Here is a 16,222-nt window from a genome sequence, read left to right as displayed (position 1 = left end):
CATCATAAGAACCCAGGCAAAACAAGAACCCAACAACACGAGCTGAGACCAAGAGGAGCAAAGATTTAAAAAGATGTAAGAAACTAAAAGAGCTAAAAGCAAATCAAAAGAGAACAGCAATAAGAAGGTAAGAGCAGGAAAAGAAATAATTGTATTATTTATTCTATTATATAAATTGTATTATTGTCAGGGCCAGGGGTCCCCATCTTATGGAAAGTATTCTGGACTGGGTCTGTTTATAACATTGGTCTGAACATTACAGGAGAAAGGTACTCAGGTAAACAAGTGCTTTTGGTAATAAAATACCACATTTATTTTCAGGTCTAGCTATCAGACAGAAGGTCACCCACATACTACAGAATGGAGAGACCTTTGACACACCAATACTTCCTGTCATGGATCACCAACAAAAGAAAAACATTTACGTGAGGCTTTGTGATTTAAGTTCAATCTGTTTTATTAAGCAAAAGGCATTTAGGGACAAAGAGTAGAATTGCACTTATTTCCAGATGCATTCCCAGAAGGTTTACATCAGCAAGGCATGGAAGTAATAAGTCTCAAATTTCTTTTGTAGACAAGGATGATGACAATTCCATATATGTTTGATTAAAGCCTGGCCGAAGTCATTTTCTGTTCGCTATGAAAATATTACACAATCTCCTCAATGGCTGAAGTTTGGCTGTATTCTAAAGAGACTCCGTACTTAAGTTAGTGTTACATACAATTACTATATAATGGGTGACCTGTGGAGAGCTGCAAATGCCATAAAGACTACAAAAAAAATCAACATGAATTGAATAATTCAATGCAGTTAACTTGCAAAGAAATCCCATTTTCTCTCATTAAAATACATTTATTTTAAAAGCATGAAAGCAACAGAAGGAAAAACAATCATCCAGTGAGGGTATGGCATTAGCAGACTGTCATTGCTTCACACAATTTTTCGCTGCAACCCAAACACATGATGCTCATAAGCACCTTCACAAGGAATACAATACACTCTCAATAATGTTAGCTCTACATATAATAGTCTGCAAAAATAAGCCATTGTTAAAGGAATAATAAACTAAAATATTACATGAGAAGTACTTAGCATTGATGCATGTGTGAATGAAGAGGTTTTATTGAAGGTTAATAAGCTCAGCAGAATCATCAAGCAGCACATTCTTTGTTTGGACAGTGCATGAGGTCAGAAGGCACAACACTGTGTGGCAGGTTTGAATGGCTAACAAGGCGTTGTTGTTTTGGCTGTCTCCATCAGAGAAACTTTTTAAGGCTTATGTCTAAAACTACATTTGATGTTTCTTCAGGCAAATTTCAGGCACATTCTTGAGACATGATGGACTACTGACCACTTTGAAACCAGTGTCGCACTTTTTTGTTCTAGTTGTTATTCTTGCCTTCCAGTTAGGCTGTTGGTCTTCGGACAAGGCACTTATCTGAACTTAAGTCCAAACATTTGTGGTGTTTAGCTTTCATTGTACAGTGAGCAATGAAAATATATATATATTTTTTTAATTGAATCAAAAATAGAATGTTTTACACAGAAAACTCATGAGCACTCAACAAACTGCATAAATAGAATAGGGCATCAGATCCCATCGTTTCCTGGCCAGCTTTAACGATTCAAAGATTTCTAATGATCATAAAGGGAAAAAAGGATCTTAATATTGGTGCTACACTTAAAAGTAAAAATGTGGATGTGTTGGACAGGGGTCTCTCTTTAATGAAATGCAGGGTTTTTGTAATTCAATAACACAGTATATGTGCAAAGGCACTTTTCTTAGCTTGGCACACTAAATCAATTGCTGTTAAACAAATAAGGTAAATATAGGTTGAGGAGTTTACAGCCATTTTCTTCACTTCTAGTCCTGCACTTGGAGTGTGTATGTGTATGCTTATTTCATACTTTTTTTTTTTTTTTAAGAGTTAAGTTGAGTCAGTGTATGTGTGTTTATTTATTTTGTCTTTGGCAGGTGGCATGGCACTAGGTACAATTACAGGTATAATGATGTCTAGTATTGTGTAGTAATACAGGGTAAAACTCTGGTAACATCAAAATCCTTTACTCAGGCACATGTTCAAACACACACACACACACACACACACACACACACACACACACACATACAGACAGAGCAAACCAGGACAAGGAATGAGGACCTCCTACAGGAGGGGAAAAATGTTGTTGAGCTCAGTAGCCAGTTTTCATTTGACGTCGTCCTTTGAGACTATAATTGTGCACATTACTCCTCTCCTCCTCTTCATTGTTTCCAACAATCCTCTGTCTCGTGTTGCTTTTTCTTAAGAAGAATAACTCCAAACTGTGAACGAAAAAGTCCAAACTTTAAGATTAAAGACTTGACTTAATATTTTTCACCAAGCAATGTCTGTAAATGTAACGAAGAAGCTTTATACAGAGGAACTGTGTGACATCAATAATCAAGATTCAAGTGAAAAACCTACAAAGTAATAACATGCAGCAGGCCACACTTTTGGATAAGGACTATGAGATGTACCTCATTCAAAAATCACACGATGCTCCTCATCATTGTGGTGACAAAAAAGAATGACAACAGCAATATCATGTTTAACCTTCTCCATTCACAGGTTTGATACTCACTGACAATGATGACAATGATGATGATGAGAACAGCTATCAGGATGGCCCACATCTGCAGAAAGTAAAGGTTAAGTCAATTCAATTCAAAATACATTAACTGGAATTACATTTCCAGTAATTGAAATTAAAGACTGTTTATTTTACTGATATATAGTGTGTATATATATATATATATATATATATATATATATATATATATATATTCTGTGTTGTAGTGGTACATTATAGAAAGTATGTTGTGCACAAATACAATGTATCTTTAATTATGCTTTACTTCAAGTGTTAACTATAGATGAATATTAACGCCATGTGATAACGGGTTTTCCGAGACTGAACATGATTCGTACTCTTTATTTTATGTCTTGCATGGATTTCAGTGAAGATAAATTGGATTTATTTGACTTTAAAGTGGGGGAGAAGTGTCTGCATTTTATTGCTTGGATAGGCACCTTGCAGTTCTTCCACCAGAACTTCCTTTTCAGCTTGGCAGCACTGGTCTCAAACTGGGAGGCTCCGGCCTGCAGTGCGTCTGCTCTGTCATCCAGTTCAGAAAGCTTCTGGTCACGTTCCAGCACTTTGTCTACATTAACACGCATAATGTCCACCACCTATTCAGACAGACGCACACACAGGCAACACACACACAAAACTTAAAACTTAAATAATACAGTATAAGCTATTACAATATATAAAATAGAATTTAAAAATGTAAAATATAAAAAATAAAACACACAAAATGTAAAAAAGGTGCAATGTAGGAGCTGTGCAGTGGACTATGAGAAAAAAAATCTTAATGTGTGTAATGACATCATGCTTCTAGTGTTGAGTAACCTCTAACAATGTTACAAAACACCAAGAGGTGAGACCTTACAAGGTAAGACGTGTTATACATGAGCACCTCTGCTTAAAGAACAGTCAGTCTTGAATTAATCAGGCACGTGTACAGAAAGTATCAGCGAATAACCCAAATGTTCCACTGATCCACAAACCCCACTACTGCCCCTCCTCTCAGACAGAGAAGCAGGGTGGAGAGAAGTGTGTAGGCCCATGCATGCTCTTACATAACCAGAGACAGAGATTATATAAGCCTCTGCCAGCCAATTGGAGGCTTTGTGTGACATGCTAAGGTTAAAGTTCTGCGTGGGAGGGGCTAACCTGAAGGGAGGGGCAACAGGGCTGAGAAAGCGAGAGGCAGAACAGTAAAGGGGATTATGAGAGTACAGGAGGAACGAGATTTGGAACTCATTTTACTGTAATTACCTCACTGACACGGTCTTGAAAAAAAAAAAGAAATGCATCATCAAAAGGGAAGGGACAGCTTTCACTGAGTGTTCTGTAGCATGTGAACTGACATGGGGAGGTAGAGCGCTTAAGATCTACTGATTGTGTGGTGACTCATGACACCGCTGCCAAAGGGTTATGTAAGGCTCTGTTTGAGACAGACGTTAAGGAAGAAAGAAAAAAACAGAGATGAAGTGAGTGGCTGACGGGAAGGGCTGAAGTTCAATCATTTAGAGAGGTTGAGGTAAAATAATTGAGCCCCCCCCGGGTAAAGCATACTTGGTAGAAAATGCTTCTGAATTCAAGAGAGGAAATATCTCAAGAGAGCATGATATCAAAATAAATAGTGTAGATAAATGTGGTGCTTAAAAACAGACCTGTTAGAAAGCAAAAAGAGACATATCATACCTCATCCACTTGGGCTTGGGTCTGCTGCAAGCGCCTGTTTCCTGACGCTGCGCCAGAACCTTCTGGACCGGGAGCTGACCTGTTGAAAAGTTACAATAGGTGGATATGAGCCTCATGGAAGGTTTATACAAACATTCCCATTTGGAAATAAAGATGCAATTACAATTGAAAAAAAATCTATTCAAAAAAAGTTTCAATAATTACACCTTGTCATACGTCTATTTGAAGGAAGATTTCAGGCAGCACAGTATAATATTTGGGCTACATAATCTCTACTCAATTGGATAGTGCTTCATTCAACAGCAAGCAAACAGTCACTCAAAAGCATACGGCTGCAAGTATCATTTTTTTTATTTTCTTTTATGGATAGGACAGCTGAAGATAGACAGGAAATGTGGGGAGGAGAGAGTGGAGTAGACATGCATCAAAGGGTCGTGTCTGTGACTACAACCTAGCCTCTGTACATGGGGCACCTGCTCTACCAACTGAGCTTAATCTAGCGTAGCGGTTAATGCGCGCGCCCCATGTACGAAGGCTGTACTCCTTCAAGCGAACAGCCCGGGATCCATATCCCACCTGTGGCTTCTTTTCCGCATGTCATTCCCCACTCTCTCTCTCCCTGATTTCTGACTCTATCCAATGTCTTATCTCTAATTAAAAAGGCATTAAAAAGCCCCAAAATAAACCTTCAACAAACAGGGTTCAAAATGATACTGACAGGGCGCTTATTTGATACTTTTTCCCCAATAAATAAAAATTACTACAGTGGAAATCTATATCAAGAAAAAACTAGGCAGAAATGAGGGCAGTAAATCCATTTTGTATTTCTCCTTCCCTTGACAAGAAACACTTCCATGATTGACCAATAAACTGGTACAGGATATCAAATATAAAAGATGGTCAAATATTGTGTATATATATAAAAAGAAGCATCTTGAGGTTTTCTAGACATGAGGATCATCTCTGTGTCAGACACGTCTGCTCATATATTCAGCAGGCTGAAGTGTTTGTACTTCATATTAGAGCTTGTAAGATATATTGATATATTTTCAAAAATATAGAAATACTAGAAAATATAGTTTATATCAATATAGTTTATGTTGTGTTAAATAACCTTACATGTTTCTTCCATAGAGCCACAAGTTGGCCTTTTGCTCTCTCGCTGTCTGTCCCTCTTCACCCCGCCCCGCCTCCCTCCCTCTGTGAGAAAATCTCATAAACCACCTGCACAATAAAACACACAGCTGTGTTTTTTTCTTGTGCAGGAAATGATCACTTTTTTTATTTAAGGAGCGTTTTATATTTCACCAGTTTATTGTTCATGGTGACACTGTGCAGCTGGTTGTTAATAAACGTGCTTGCATGACATTTGGGATTTAGCCCAACTGGATTTGAATTAGAAAAGTCTATTTATTTATTTATTTACAAGAAAAAAACTTGAGCTATGTATTGACATCATTACTATCATTATTGAGCTGAACAAATAAATATTTTTGTGTATATATATATATATATATATATATGTATGTATTTTTGGTCCATATCGCACCTCCCTACTTTATTGTTCTGTTCTTATCAGTGTGGTCGCTGAAGTGTGTTTAAAAATAATCCTTGGAGAAGTGTGAATGGATCATTAGAGAGTTCAGTTAACTTGTGTGTCATTTAAAACAATGAACCACAAAAGTATTTGAAAAGGAAAAACAGAACAAGTAAATATCCCCATGTATTTTTTTTACTTCATGATTCTAACTGAAGGTCGTCTTTTGTAGGCTTTATCCCTGCAGCCTCATGCACTGAATTCAAGTTAGATACTGCCACCCTCTGACATGAGACAGCATTGCTCTGCAGCGTCTGAACTTCTCTAAAGGAGATAACTGAAATTGAGCCATAAACACATATTATAACTTAGTCTAATGCATATATTCAGAATAAACATAGGCTGGAATGAGAGCCATGGCTTCTGTTAATAAATGACTCATTTTCCTGGCACAGCCATGCATACCAAGATGAAAACACAAAAGCCACAAACCCTTCCTGCAAAACAACTTGTATCATCCCTTGTGACGAGAAAAGCTACAAATTAAAATGTTGTCCTAAAGAGTGTTGTTATATTTCAAACACAGGTTTCATATTAAATCACTTTGATTTGCACTGTTGCTGAAATATAAATAAACTTGACCAAAGATGCCTGTGGTGTGCAGTGAATTCATGACTACAAACAAGTTCTGCTGTGCACCAACTCTCACACGAAGGCTGACAAACAATATCATCATCTAAACTTAAGCTACACAGATCTTCTGATCAGGACACTGTTGACAGATGCAAACCCTGACCACCTCTATTTGATCACTTTCTTAAATTAGAGAAAGAGGGCACTTCTTGGCTTCAAGATAACATCAAAAGTTAAACAAAACAAGATGACAGTGCTGATCTGTTTCCAAAACACAATCATCAGAGGGTACTGACAGCTGAGGAAGAAGATGAGGCATTTCCATATTTACCGCCAAGTCTTCCTCACTTCTCTCCAAAATAAAGACTGAATTAACACATCCAAACCTTTCTTGGGATACAAAAGGTTTAAAAATGTAAGAAACTAAAGGAACGCAAAAGGAAGCACACTACACTATCCATGCTATAGCTAAGTATCAATGTGTACAATCTGATCAGAGAAGTCAGAAAACAACTAATTTGTGTAACAGCCAGTTGATCCTCCAACCTGGCTGTTACTTTACACTGAGCTGGGAAAGTTAACACAACTGATGGATTGTTTAAACGTCTGTCTGTCCACTGGTCCATTTGAAGGTTTTTCGCCCAGCTTCACGTCATTCTGAACTTTACAAGCTAGCGGCAAGCAGACAAGAGCAAGCAGCTGAGATTAATGAAGATAGTGACTTCTCTCTTGGGGAAAAAAACAGCTGTGGATTTATTTTGGACATACTAGATAACACCTGGATGTGCCGCCCAGCATTATTTACCGACCATGTTTGCGGTGTTCTTTTTTTTAAATCATATTGTCTTCTACTGTACAGTGAAAAAACGATCTCCCCTCGCTATCTACCCATAGCTGAAGTAATGTGAGTAAGCGTTTGACACAGGCTCTGTAGGTAAGCAAAGAGGGAGAAGTCAGCTGTGCCTCCTGATGTATCGATCGTAATGTTGCGTCTTGTTTTAAATATATCATATAAGCTGCTCAAAGTGATCCAAGAAGGACAGTAGCTCTCTCTCTCTCGTTATTTGACTGTTCTGTGTCCATCAAAACAACCCCTCTACTTATCAAATATAAGATTAAAGTTAAAGGGACATGAGGTCTTTTCTTTATGTGTAACTGATTGTGTTTAATGGGTTCATAAACTCTTCTGAAATTGATCACAGACCCCTGAATGGAACCAAATCAAAATCGTCTCTTGGCAGATTTTGTGATATCTGCAAATATCCTCTTGTTGAAGAATCAATACAATACCATGCTGTGCTGAAACTGCAGATTTCCATCCCTACCTTCTAAGATTGCATACATCGTCTGGAGTGAGAAACAACAGCTCACCTACATTAAAGCTGTTAACAACATAGAACACATCAGAGTAAACTCAATGGAAGGTGCACTTATGTGTGATTGCAACAAAAAAATCCACAACGTAAACCCCCAAAGCAAGACAAACACCAAGACCATCAATGGTGTAAAGGTATACTACAGCTTCTTATTAATATTCTTGAGTATCAGGTGTCCGTGGCAAAACGGAAAAGATATTCATGTATAATTATAATAGTATTATACATTACAGAAAGTGTCTTTTTGGCTCATGTGGATGAAAGACACCAAATCCCAGAATGCACAGCACCGCAGGCCACTCCCACTAAGGTCCTCTAGTCCAGAATCAGAAATACTTTATTAATCCCAGAGGGAAATTCGATTGATACAGTTTCTCCAAAATATACAGTATAGCAGTAGAAATATAGAAATAAAAACATTTACAGACATATTTACTTCAACACATAAGACCGTTTCCTCAACTGATTCAGAGAGAAAACAGACTCTATGTCTGTGTCCATAGGCAAACAGTGAGAGCACCGACACTACCAGTCCGTCCCAGCTCGAGCCGGCCCCGGCTCCTCGTCCTCACCGCCGCAGACAGGCAGGCCTTAAGTCTCGGCTGCTGAGCTGGCAGCCGCCGGCGGTCTTGTGTCGCGGCGGCCCGCATCGGCAGCAGCCAAAACACAAGACCAGCCTCTCGGCAGCAGCCATCTCGTCACTATATTTATATTTTTTCTTCCATTACCAGCTTTTTCCATAGAGCCTGTTAGCATAGCTTCCGAGCAAAATGGCGGACATTAATTTTCAATTCTGGGAGTGAGTTCCCACCCACTGATCTGTGATTGGTCTGTAGCTTCAGTGGTCAAAAATATGAGGAATTAGCATTGTAGTTTCACCCCGCGAACGGCAACAGCTTCCAGTGACGCAAAAATTGTCATTTTGCATCACTGGAAGCTCCTTTTCAAACTCAGAAATACGACCATTCAAAAATACTACCAGGTTTCTAATGATACAAAGCTTAATGCAAATGAGTGAAGTAACCCTTTAAAATGGACATGGAAATGTGGGATGCTAGTTCTATTGCTGCCAATAAAATTAAACACACCCTTTGACCGATCACTAAAAGATAGACTCTACTTCTACAGTATGAAATGAATTCATATCGTCCAGACTTCCTCAGTTAGGTGGGAGGTCAATGGATGCAGGGTGGGGGAGGTAAACAGAGGAAACGAGAGACATTTGACTTGCCCTACATTTTTTGTAACATGACTAAAATGTGTTATTATAATATTTAAATCCAAATAAGACTATGAACTTGTTTCACGTTGCTTTCAAATGACTATACACGTAGTCAGTCGCTTGGTCAGCCAAACAAAAAACTCGGATCCAGAGAAAGGCTAATATTAGCTTTTAGCATATACTCAATATTCAATATTTATCCAACTGCGCACTTAACTGTCGCTTCATTGTGTCATTTAGCTGTCATTTAATTGAACAGCTTGTTGAATGCTGATCGTTTATTTATGTTATTTAAAGTAAACAAGTCCTGATGTAGCTACTGCCGCAACAGCTAGCTTAGCCGAATCTGGAAAACTTCTGTCCTAGCACTTGTTGCATGCTACCACCAAACTTTGGGCGTAGCTTTTTTCTGTGATCCTGTTTCACCAAAACACCCGTTAAAGTGGTATACAATGCAATTACAGGTTAGATAGTAACATCTGACAAGTTAAACGATTGTTAAATAGGCAACTTACATTTTGAAATGAAATTTCTGTGAAGGATAATGACGCTGGGTGAGTCTTGTAGCCTGTAAGCTAACAGTGAAGTGTCAAGCCGTAACAGTCGTCGTTGTTATGCTGCGTTCAAGAACTATCAGAATTAGGAAAAGTTAGATGATTGTAAAAGTCATATAAGTCCATCACTAAATCAAACAAAGAAAGCGGGATTTTTTCCTCTATTTGCTATGATACATTGTAAAAGTGAGTGATTAAAGATAAGTTAGTTCAGATAATAACTTTTGGTTTACGTTTGTCTATAATACCCTAATTTTAAAGCATATGTAGGCCTATCCCCTGATATTATGACTAATTTATCATGTCAAACTGTAAAAGGTGTCCCTCTGCTATCAGATTTCCCGATTACAATTCAAACAATATATATGCTCACTTTTTGAGTTACGTTTTGTTGTCAGATTAAAATAAACTCGTCTTTATTGTCCTACTATCTAGGTGTGGGCAAACAACGAACACTTGAAGGCAACATTAAAAAGGCAGTATAGGTCGTTGCTCTCTCTGCATACCTGCATAAATACTCAGAATCACATTTTAAAACGTTAAAGGGTGCTATTTATTGATAAGAATTCATTACATAACATAAGACATTAAATGATATGAGACCGCCTCAAATCAGTGAATGTTCACCCTTCCTTCATTCCTTTGGTCCATCGGTCTAATATGCAAGGAGAAAGCAAACCAGCAAAGCCCGTGATCATCATGTGACATACAGTAGGGTACTATTTATTTCTATTTAAAGTTAGAAGAAGAAAACATAGAGGGTTCATACATTAAATGTTACGGGCTGTCATGGCAGAACATGAGTTATGCTACCTTTCCTGTCAGACTTGGACTACAACACCGCAATTAATCACTTGGTTAACTGGGCTAGAACTAATTCCCTTGGTTGTTACATAAGCAGATTTACGATTGTTACAAAGAATATATCAACACAACACAAAAATAACAATACAAACAGGTTCAAATTCCAAAAACAAATGCTCAATTAATGGGGGGAGGGGGGTGTTAATAAGGCCATAGAGGGGACTTTATCCTTCAAATAAACCTTTGAACATTTAGTTTATTGCATCTTCAAATTTAAAATCACCAAAGTTGGAGACCTATTGTTTTCACGAACAGTGAAACAGTTTCATCTGAAAATGAGCAAAAACTTTAAAACAAGTGTTGAACTAAGTCTAGTTTAAGTTTTCATTTAATTAAAATATTTTACACAAGCGCACAATTATTTCAAACATCAACATCAATGTAGGTTCTTAAGGACTCAATGTATGCGACCACAAGTTGTAGCCCAAATGCCTTTTTATTTTGCATTCCATCATCATCAGACTTTTCTATCCTAGTCCAGTGACTGTTGAATACAACCTGCTCTTCAACTGAGTACTCATCAAAGGTAAAAGTACCCATGTGTTCAGTCAATTAGCCTCCTGTTCTTTGAACAAATGTAACAGCTGCATTTATATAAACACAATTGTTTACTGTTAGGAAGTTTTATTTAAAGACATGTTTCATTTTCTATAAATTACTTTTAGCATCATTGTCCTGTGAAGATCACATAGTTTTAAGAGGTTTACAGTACTTGTGGCGAATTTAAAACGAAAGCCCTGTTTTTAGCTTTGTGACGATACATTTACCAAGCCACACACAGGCTGGGTCACAAACCTATGAAGAATACCAAACAACCATGAGACAAATTATTTTTGTTCAAAGCCTGTGAGAGCAGACGATAGATAGATAGATAGATAGATAGATAGATAGATAGATAGATAGATAGATCCCGAGGGAAATTCTAATTTACAGTACACAAAGCTTTAAAATAAATGTCATGTTTTGAGCACTTGAAGGCATCAGAAGTCTCTTTACAGTAATAAGCATGGTTAGTTTGACATCTTGTCTAACAGCCACCTTTACTCAGGAAATAAATGGTCCTGTCAGGTGTCAGTTTGTTTATTGATTTTGGACAAACAAGCCCAATAAGATACATACAGACAGAAAGGTAACTTACCAAAAATAAACTCCAACAAATAAGTGTAAGACCTTAAGACCTAGAGTCTGTTTTCTCTCAAAAGAACAGATATGGGGTTAAATGGTGTGCAACGCTCCTGTAGATTTCACATAAGAATAAGAGAACTGAAGATGTTTATTTTAGCCCAGATTTCTACTGAGACAATGTGAGAATAGTTTGGTCTGAATATCAAATTTAATACAAATTGATACAAATCCATACATGCATAACAAACATTAATATAAATGTTCTTTTTTTTTAAATCTCTGTTGAAAATGGTTAAGATAGACATAACTTGCGTACATGATCTTGATGTCAAACATTTAAACATTGATTATGAACTTTTAAACATTGATTAATATATACTACAAAATACACCTAACCCTAACTTACTTACCAAATTGAGGGAATATAATATTTGATTTTATATGAATACTGAAACAGTGTTTACTAGATTTATATTAGGTGATATACTGGCGACCTACATTTTCTACTTCCACCTCTCAAGTAATTGACCTAAAGCAAATAACAGGATATAGTCCAGAACTAAACTTCATACAGTAAAAACTGTGAAAACAAATAACAACATTTCTTTATCATCATGCTCAATCATTTTTAACTCAAAAGAAATGAAGTCATGCACACAGTTTAATCCCTTTTTAACAAATCCTCCTAATCATTTGCTCACAGGTTGCCGTTTATCTTATTGACATTACCTTGGATTTTATATTGCATAATGTAAGTCAGTGAGTTCACACTGATATAAAAATCAAAGTTGCCAGTGGTACCAGGATGAGTTTTTTTTGGAAAACAAGTGCTTCCCAATAACATCATGGCTCCTGTGCTCTCTTTGTCAGCTACATCCCAGACCCTTCATCCAGCACAGCTCCCCCTCCAGGGCTCTGCAAGAAGACAGAGAATGTAGGGCTTTATTTTAAATGCATGTTTAATATAGCATTCATTAAGCATAGAAGAAAAGTGAAGAGTCAACATCAAACCACAAAGACTTACTTCATGTATTTCTTTCTGAGCAGCCCCTCCATGATACATCATGCTGGAACTCTCCTCCTGTAAACAAGTTACTCATAGTTAATCCTGGTAGCTGTATAAGTGGTGTGCTTTTCACCAAAGATGTATGTGAAAACAACATGTACCCAAATGTCCTAAAACATGACAGCAACCCTAGATTATCACATTCCACCTCTCTGCTTGCTTTTAAGCCAGTCATCTGATATTTCTCGCAGGTGCACTAAGTAACAAAGTGTACGTTAATGGGCCGCCTTCACTTCTGCCTTTAGCGCGGTAATGGTTGATTGAGTTACATCTCGTCCCTGTCGAACAGAGGGGAGCCTCTCAACTCTTCATTCCAGGATCTCCACTTGGTCTTTTATTCCTTTTGGCAAAGACCCAGCTGCCCTTGCTGATGGATGGCCCTGTTCTCTAAATGAAACCTTCTTGTTAACACCGTCTGCAGTTGCCAACATCAACACTTATTTTGAAGCATGACAACAGGCAAAGAGAAGTTGTGTAAAAAAATTCTGTTTGAATTCTTATTCAAATGACCATGCTTGTGATTTAAAATGCTTATCTTATACTCTGTAAGCTCAATCAGAAATGTACACATATTAATTGATACATTCATTTAAAAAATAATAGAAACTATGTAATAGATAGCATTAATGTGCAAAACTTTGGATGAATTACATTTTTTATGTTAATGAATCCTTTATCGTGTAGTTTCTGCATGTGCATGTTATTAAGCATTAAATGTAAAGATAGTAAAGCTGACAGAAGACTCACCAGTTCCACAACTGCTTCCATCAGTTCTCCATCTTCGCTGGCCTCAGTGCTGCATCCTCCAGGGAAACACTCTGATGAACGCTTCACTCTTAATTTCTGAAGGAAGTCCATCGCTGTAGATTTTCTCAGCAGCGCTATCAAGGTAAGATAAGATAAGATAATCCTTTATTTATTACACAACAGGGAAATTTACATTGCTACAGCAGCAAAGAGCAAAGATTGCAAACAAAAAGTGAACACAGTACAATTTAAATAAAAAAAGAAAAATTAAGAATGTACAAAAAAATAGATAGATACCACAACATAGATTTAAAAGGTATCAAGGTATATAAAAAGTTGACAAAGATGTCTTATCTTCAAAGAACATAGCTGGCAGAGTGAAATATCAGGAATGCTGTAACACTCAAAAGCATCTTACCTCCCTCACTGATGTAGGGGATCAGGAGCATCACAGTCAGCAGGGTTGCAGCCATGTTCTCGTATAGACTCTCACACACTCGAGTGTTGTGCCCCCTTTGCAGCTCCTCATGCTTTTTGTTTGTCACCTGGGAAATCCCCACGCCCACTACAATCCCAGCAGCATTGCCCAAGAGGCATTGGACGGATTTGTAACAAACATTGAGGGTTATAATTACACAGCTATCAATCCTTGTGTAGTGACAATCTAATGCCCAAATTTCTTATCTTGCTTTTAGTCACTTGCATAGGTGTATGGAAAGTTCTTGACGTGTAAAAAATAAACAAATGTCCAAAATTAAAGTACTTTCTGATGTTTATTTTCACATATGAAGCAGAGACAACCCGTGATGATGATATGATGAGTTGTTATTTCTGAGATTATACTGTTGGTTGTCGTTCTTTTGTTATGTTAAATAGCCTACTTGCGTTATGTTGTGTTACGGTAAGAACCAGATGTTCCCACCACCTATGCCCTCGTTTCCTGTTCACCTGTGACATATAAACACTGAACCAACCACCTGACCAATTAACCCAAATGATCAATTATCACCACCTAGTGCCCAAATTAAGTAAATAAATCAACACACAAACAAAAGCCATTGAAATACAATACATAAATACACACACACTGAATTGGCTCCTACAGTTTGTAAAAGCTTGAAACCCATGAGGAGTGAAGTGGATTTCTGTGACTGTTTGAATTGTATAACTAGGTATTACTCCGCATACCTTTTGAAGGCCAATGTAAAAAAAAATATATATATATACATATATAGTGCAGCCCAGCCGGTAGAACCGCACTCTGAAGCACTGGAGGGTCTTAGCATTACTGTACCACCCCCACCTAGCCTTGGACGATCTGGAGTACATCCGCACAGCTGCAAGATGTCACAGACATGGACAGCAGAAGTACTTCGATGCCAGCCTCCTGTACCTGCCACAGTTGTTGTGTTGACAGTGGGGACCATCTCTCGTTGGTGAAGGTCTGAACTGCCGTTGCAAATGACCTCTTCCTCCTGCCTCTGGCGAAAAATGACACTCGACTGCTGTTAAAGAGCTCCAGGAGAATGAATCAGCGTTGCCATGCCTGGTGTCCTGCCTGAGGCTGGATTTTAAAGTCTACAATTCTACAATTCACTTAGCAGACGCTTTTATCCAAAGCGACGTACATCAGAGAGTAAGCACAACACAAGCAAGGATCTAGAAAAAAGGGAACAATGTCAGTAAGAGCAAACGATCAGCTTTGAGTCTGATTGGACACACAGGTGCTGACAGGAACAGAGGCAAAGCACAACATTGAGGGCAGTTCTTGAGAGCTCTAATCAGTATAGAAACCATCTTATAAGTCATCGTTATCAAACAAAAACAATCGTCCCAACCATCATCATCATCAATAATATGGAGACCATCATCATTAAGTTAGTAGGTATTCATGAAAGAGCTGGGTCATGTCATAGCCTTAAAGGGCCACAACCAAAGGGCAACCTGGCCTTCGGACTTTTTGAAGTTCAGGAGTCTGATAAGTAAAACATTGTTGGTACAGAGGAGGAAGTGGTCGCCGTGCAGGTGGGTGGAAATGCTATGCAACCACCAGCAGTTCGTGCAGAGTAATACAGTAATTCCAATCTGCATGAGTCAGGGCATGGCTGAAGTAGGCTGCAGCATGTTAGCCACCTTCTTCCTGCTGTGAAAGGACAGCTTGACCCCACATTGCTGGCATTGGTGTCAGTGATGAAGCAATGACTGTATGATGAAGCAATGACTGTATGATGAAGCAATGACTGTATGATGAATCAATGACTGTATGATGCCAGACCAAGAAAGCTCTGCAGCTCACAGACATTGGTTGGAGTAGGCCAGTCTCGACAGCGACCACCTTAACTGGGTCTGTGGCTACCCCGTGACCTCTGACAGCCCAGGAATGCTGTCTCTCTTCTTAGTAGTTGACACTTAGCAGGGTTCAGCCACAGACCAGCTCCCCTGATGGCAGCTAAGACTTCTACCAGGTTGGTCATGGCCCTGTCAAAAATCGTAAGAGTGCACTAGCAGGTCGTCAAGGTACAACACGCAACTATTCCAAGGGATTTCCACAAGAACTCTCTCCATCACCGGCTTGAATGTTGCGGAGGCATTGCAGAACCCAAACAGCATGGAAATACCACAGCCCTTGCCCATTCGTGAAGATTGTCTTTGGTCTATGCCTCTGGCAAGCTCCACCTGCCAGTAGCCACTTTGAAGCAGGATCCCCTGATGTAGATTTCGGTGGTTAGGCCTGGCACACCACCTCTGACTTTTTCTCATTGTCTTATAGGTCTAGCATGAAGCTG

General features: G+C 38.4%; 1 protein-coding gene across 1 annotated transcript; it reads right to left on the bottom strand.

Annotated features, from left to right (window-relative positions):
• Window positions 1–439: 439 nt before the first annotated feature.
• Window positions 440–9,718, bottom strand: vamp3 (vesicle-associated membrane protein 3 (cellubrevin)). Its single transcript, XM_020634356.3, has 5 exons — window positions 9,596–9,718; window positions 4,313–4,391; window positions 3,073–3,231; window positions 2,624–2,675; window positions 440–2,324 (listed from the first exon to the last, which is right to left on the bottom strand). Coding segments are annotated over exons 1-5 (312 nt in total). The 5' UTR covers window positions 9,598–9,718; the 3' UTR covers window positions 440–2,304.
• Window positions 9,719–16,222: the final 6,504 nt, after the last annotated feature.

Source organism: Labrus bergylta, chromosome 5 (genome assembly GCF_963930695.1).
Source record: "Labrus bergylta chromosome 5, fLabBer1.1, whole genome shotgun sequence".
In the NCBI taxonomy this organism is placed as follows: Eukaryota; Metazoa; Chordata; class Actinopteri; order Labriformes; family Labridae; genus Labrus; species Labrus bergylta.
This window is presented reverse-complemented; position numbering and strand designations above follow the sequence as displayed.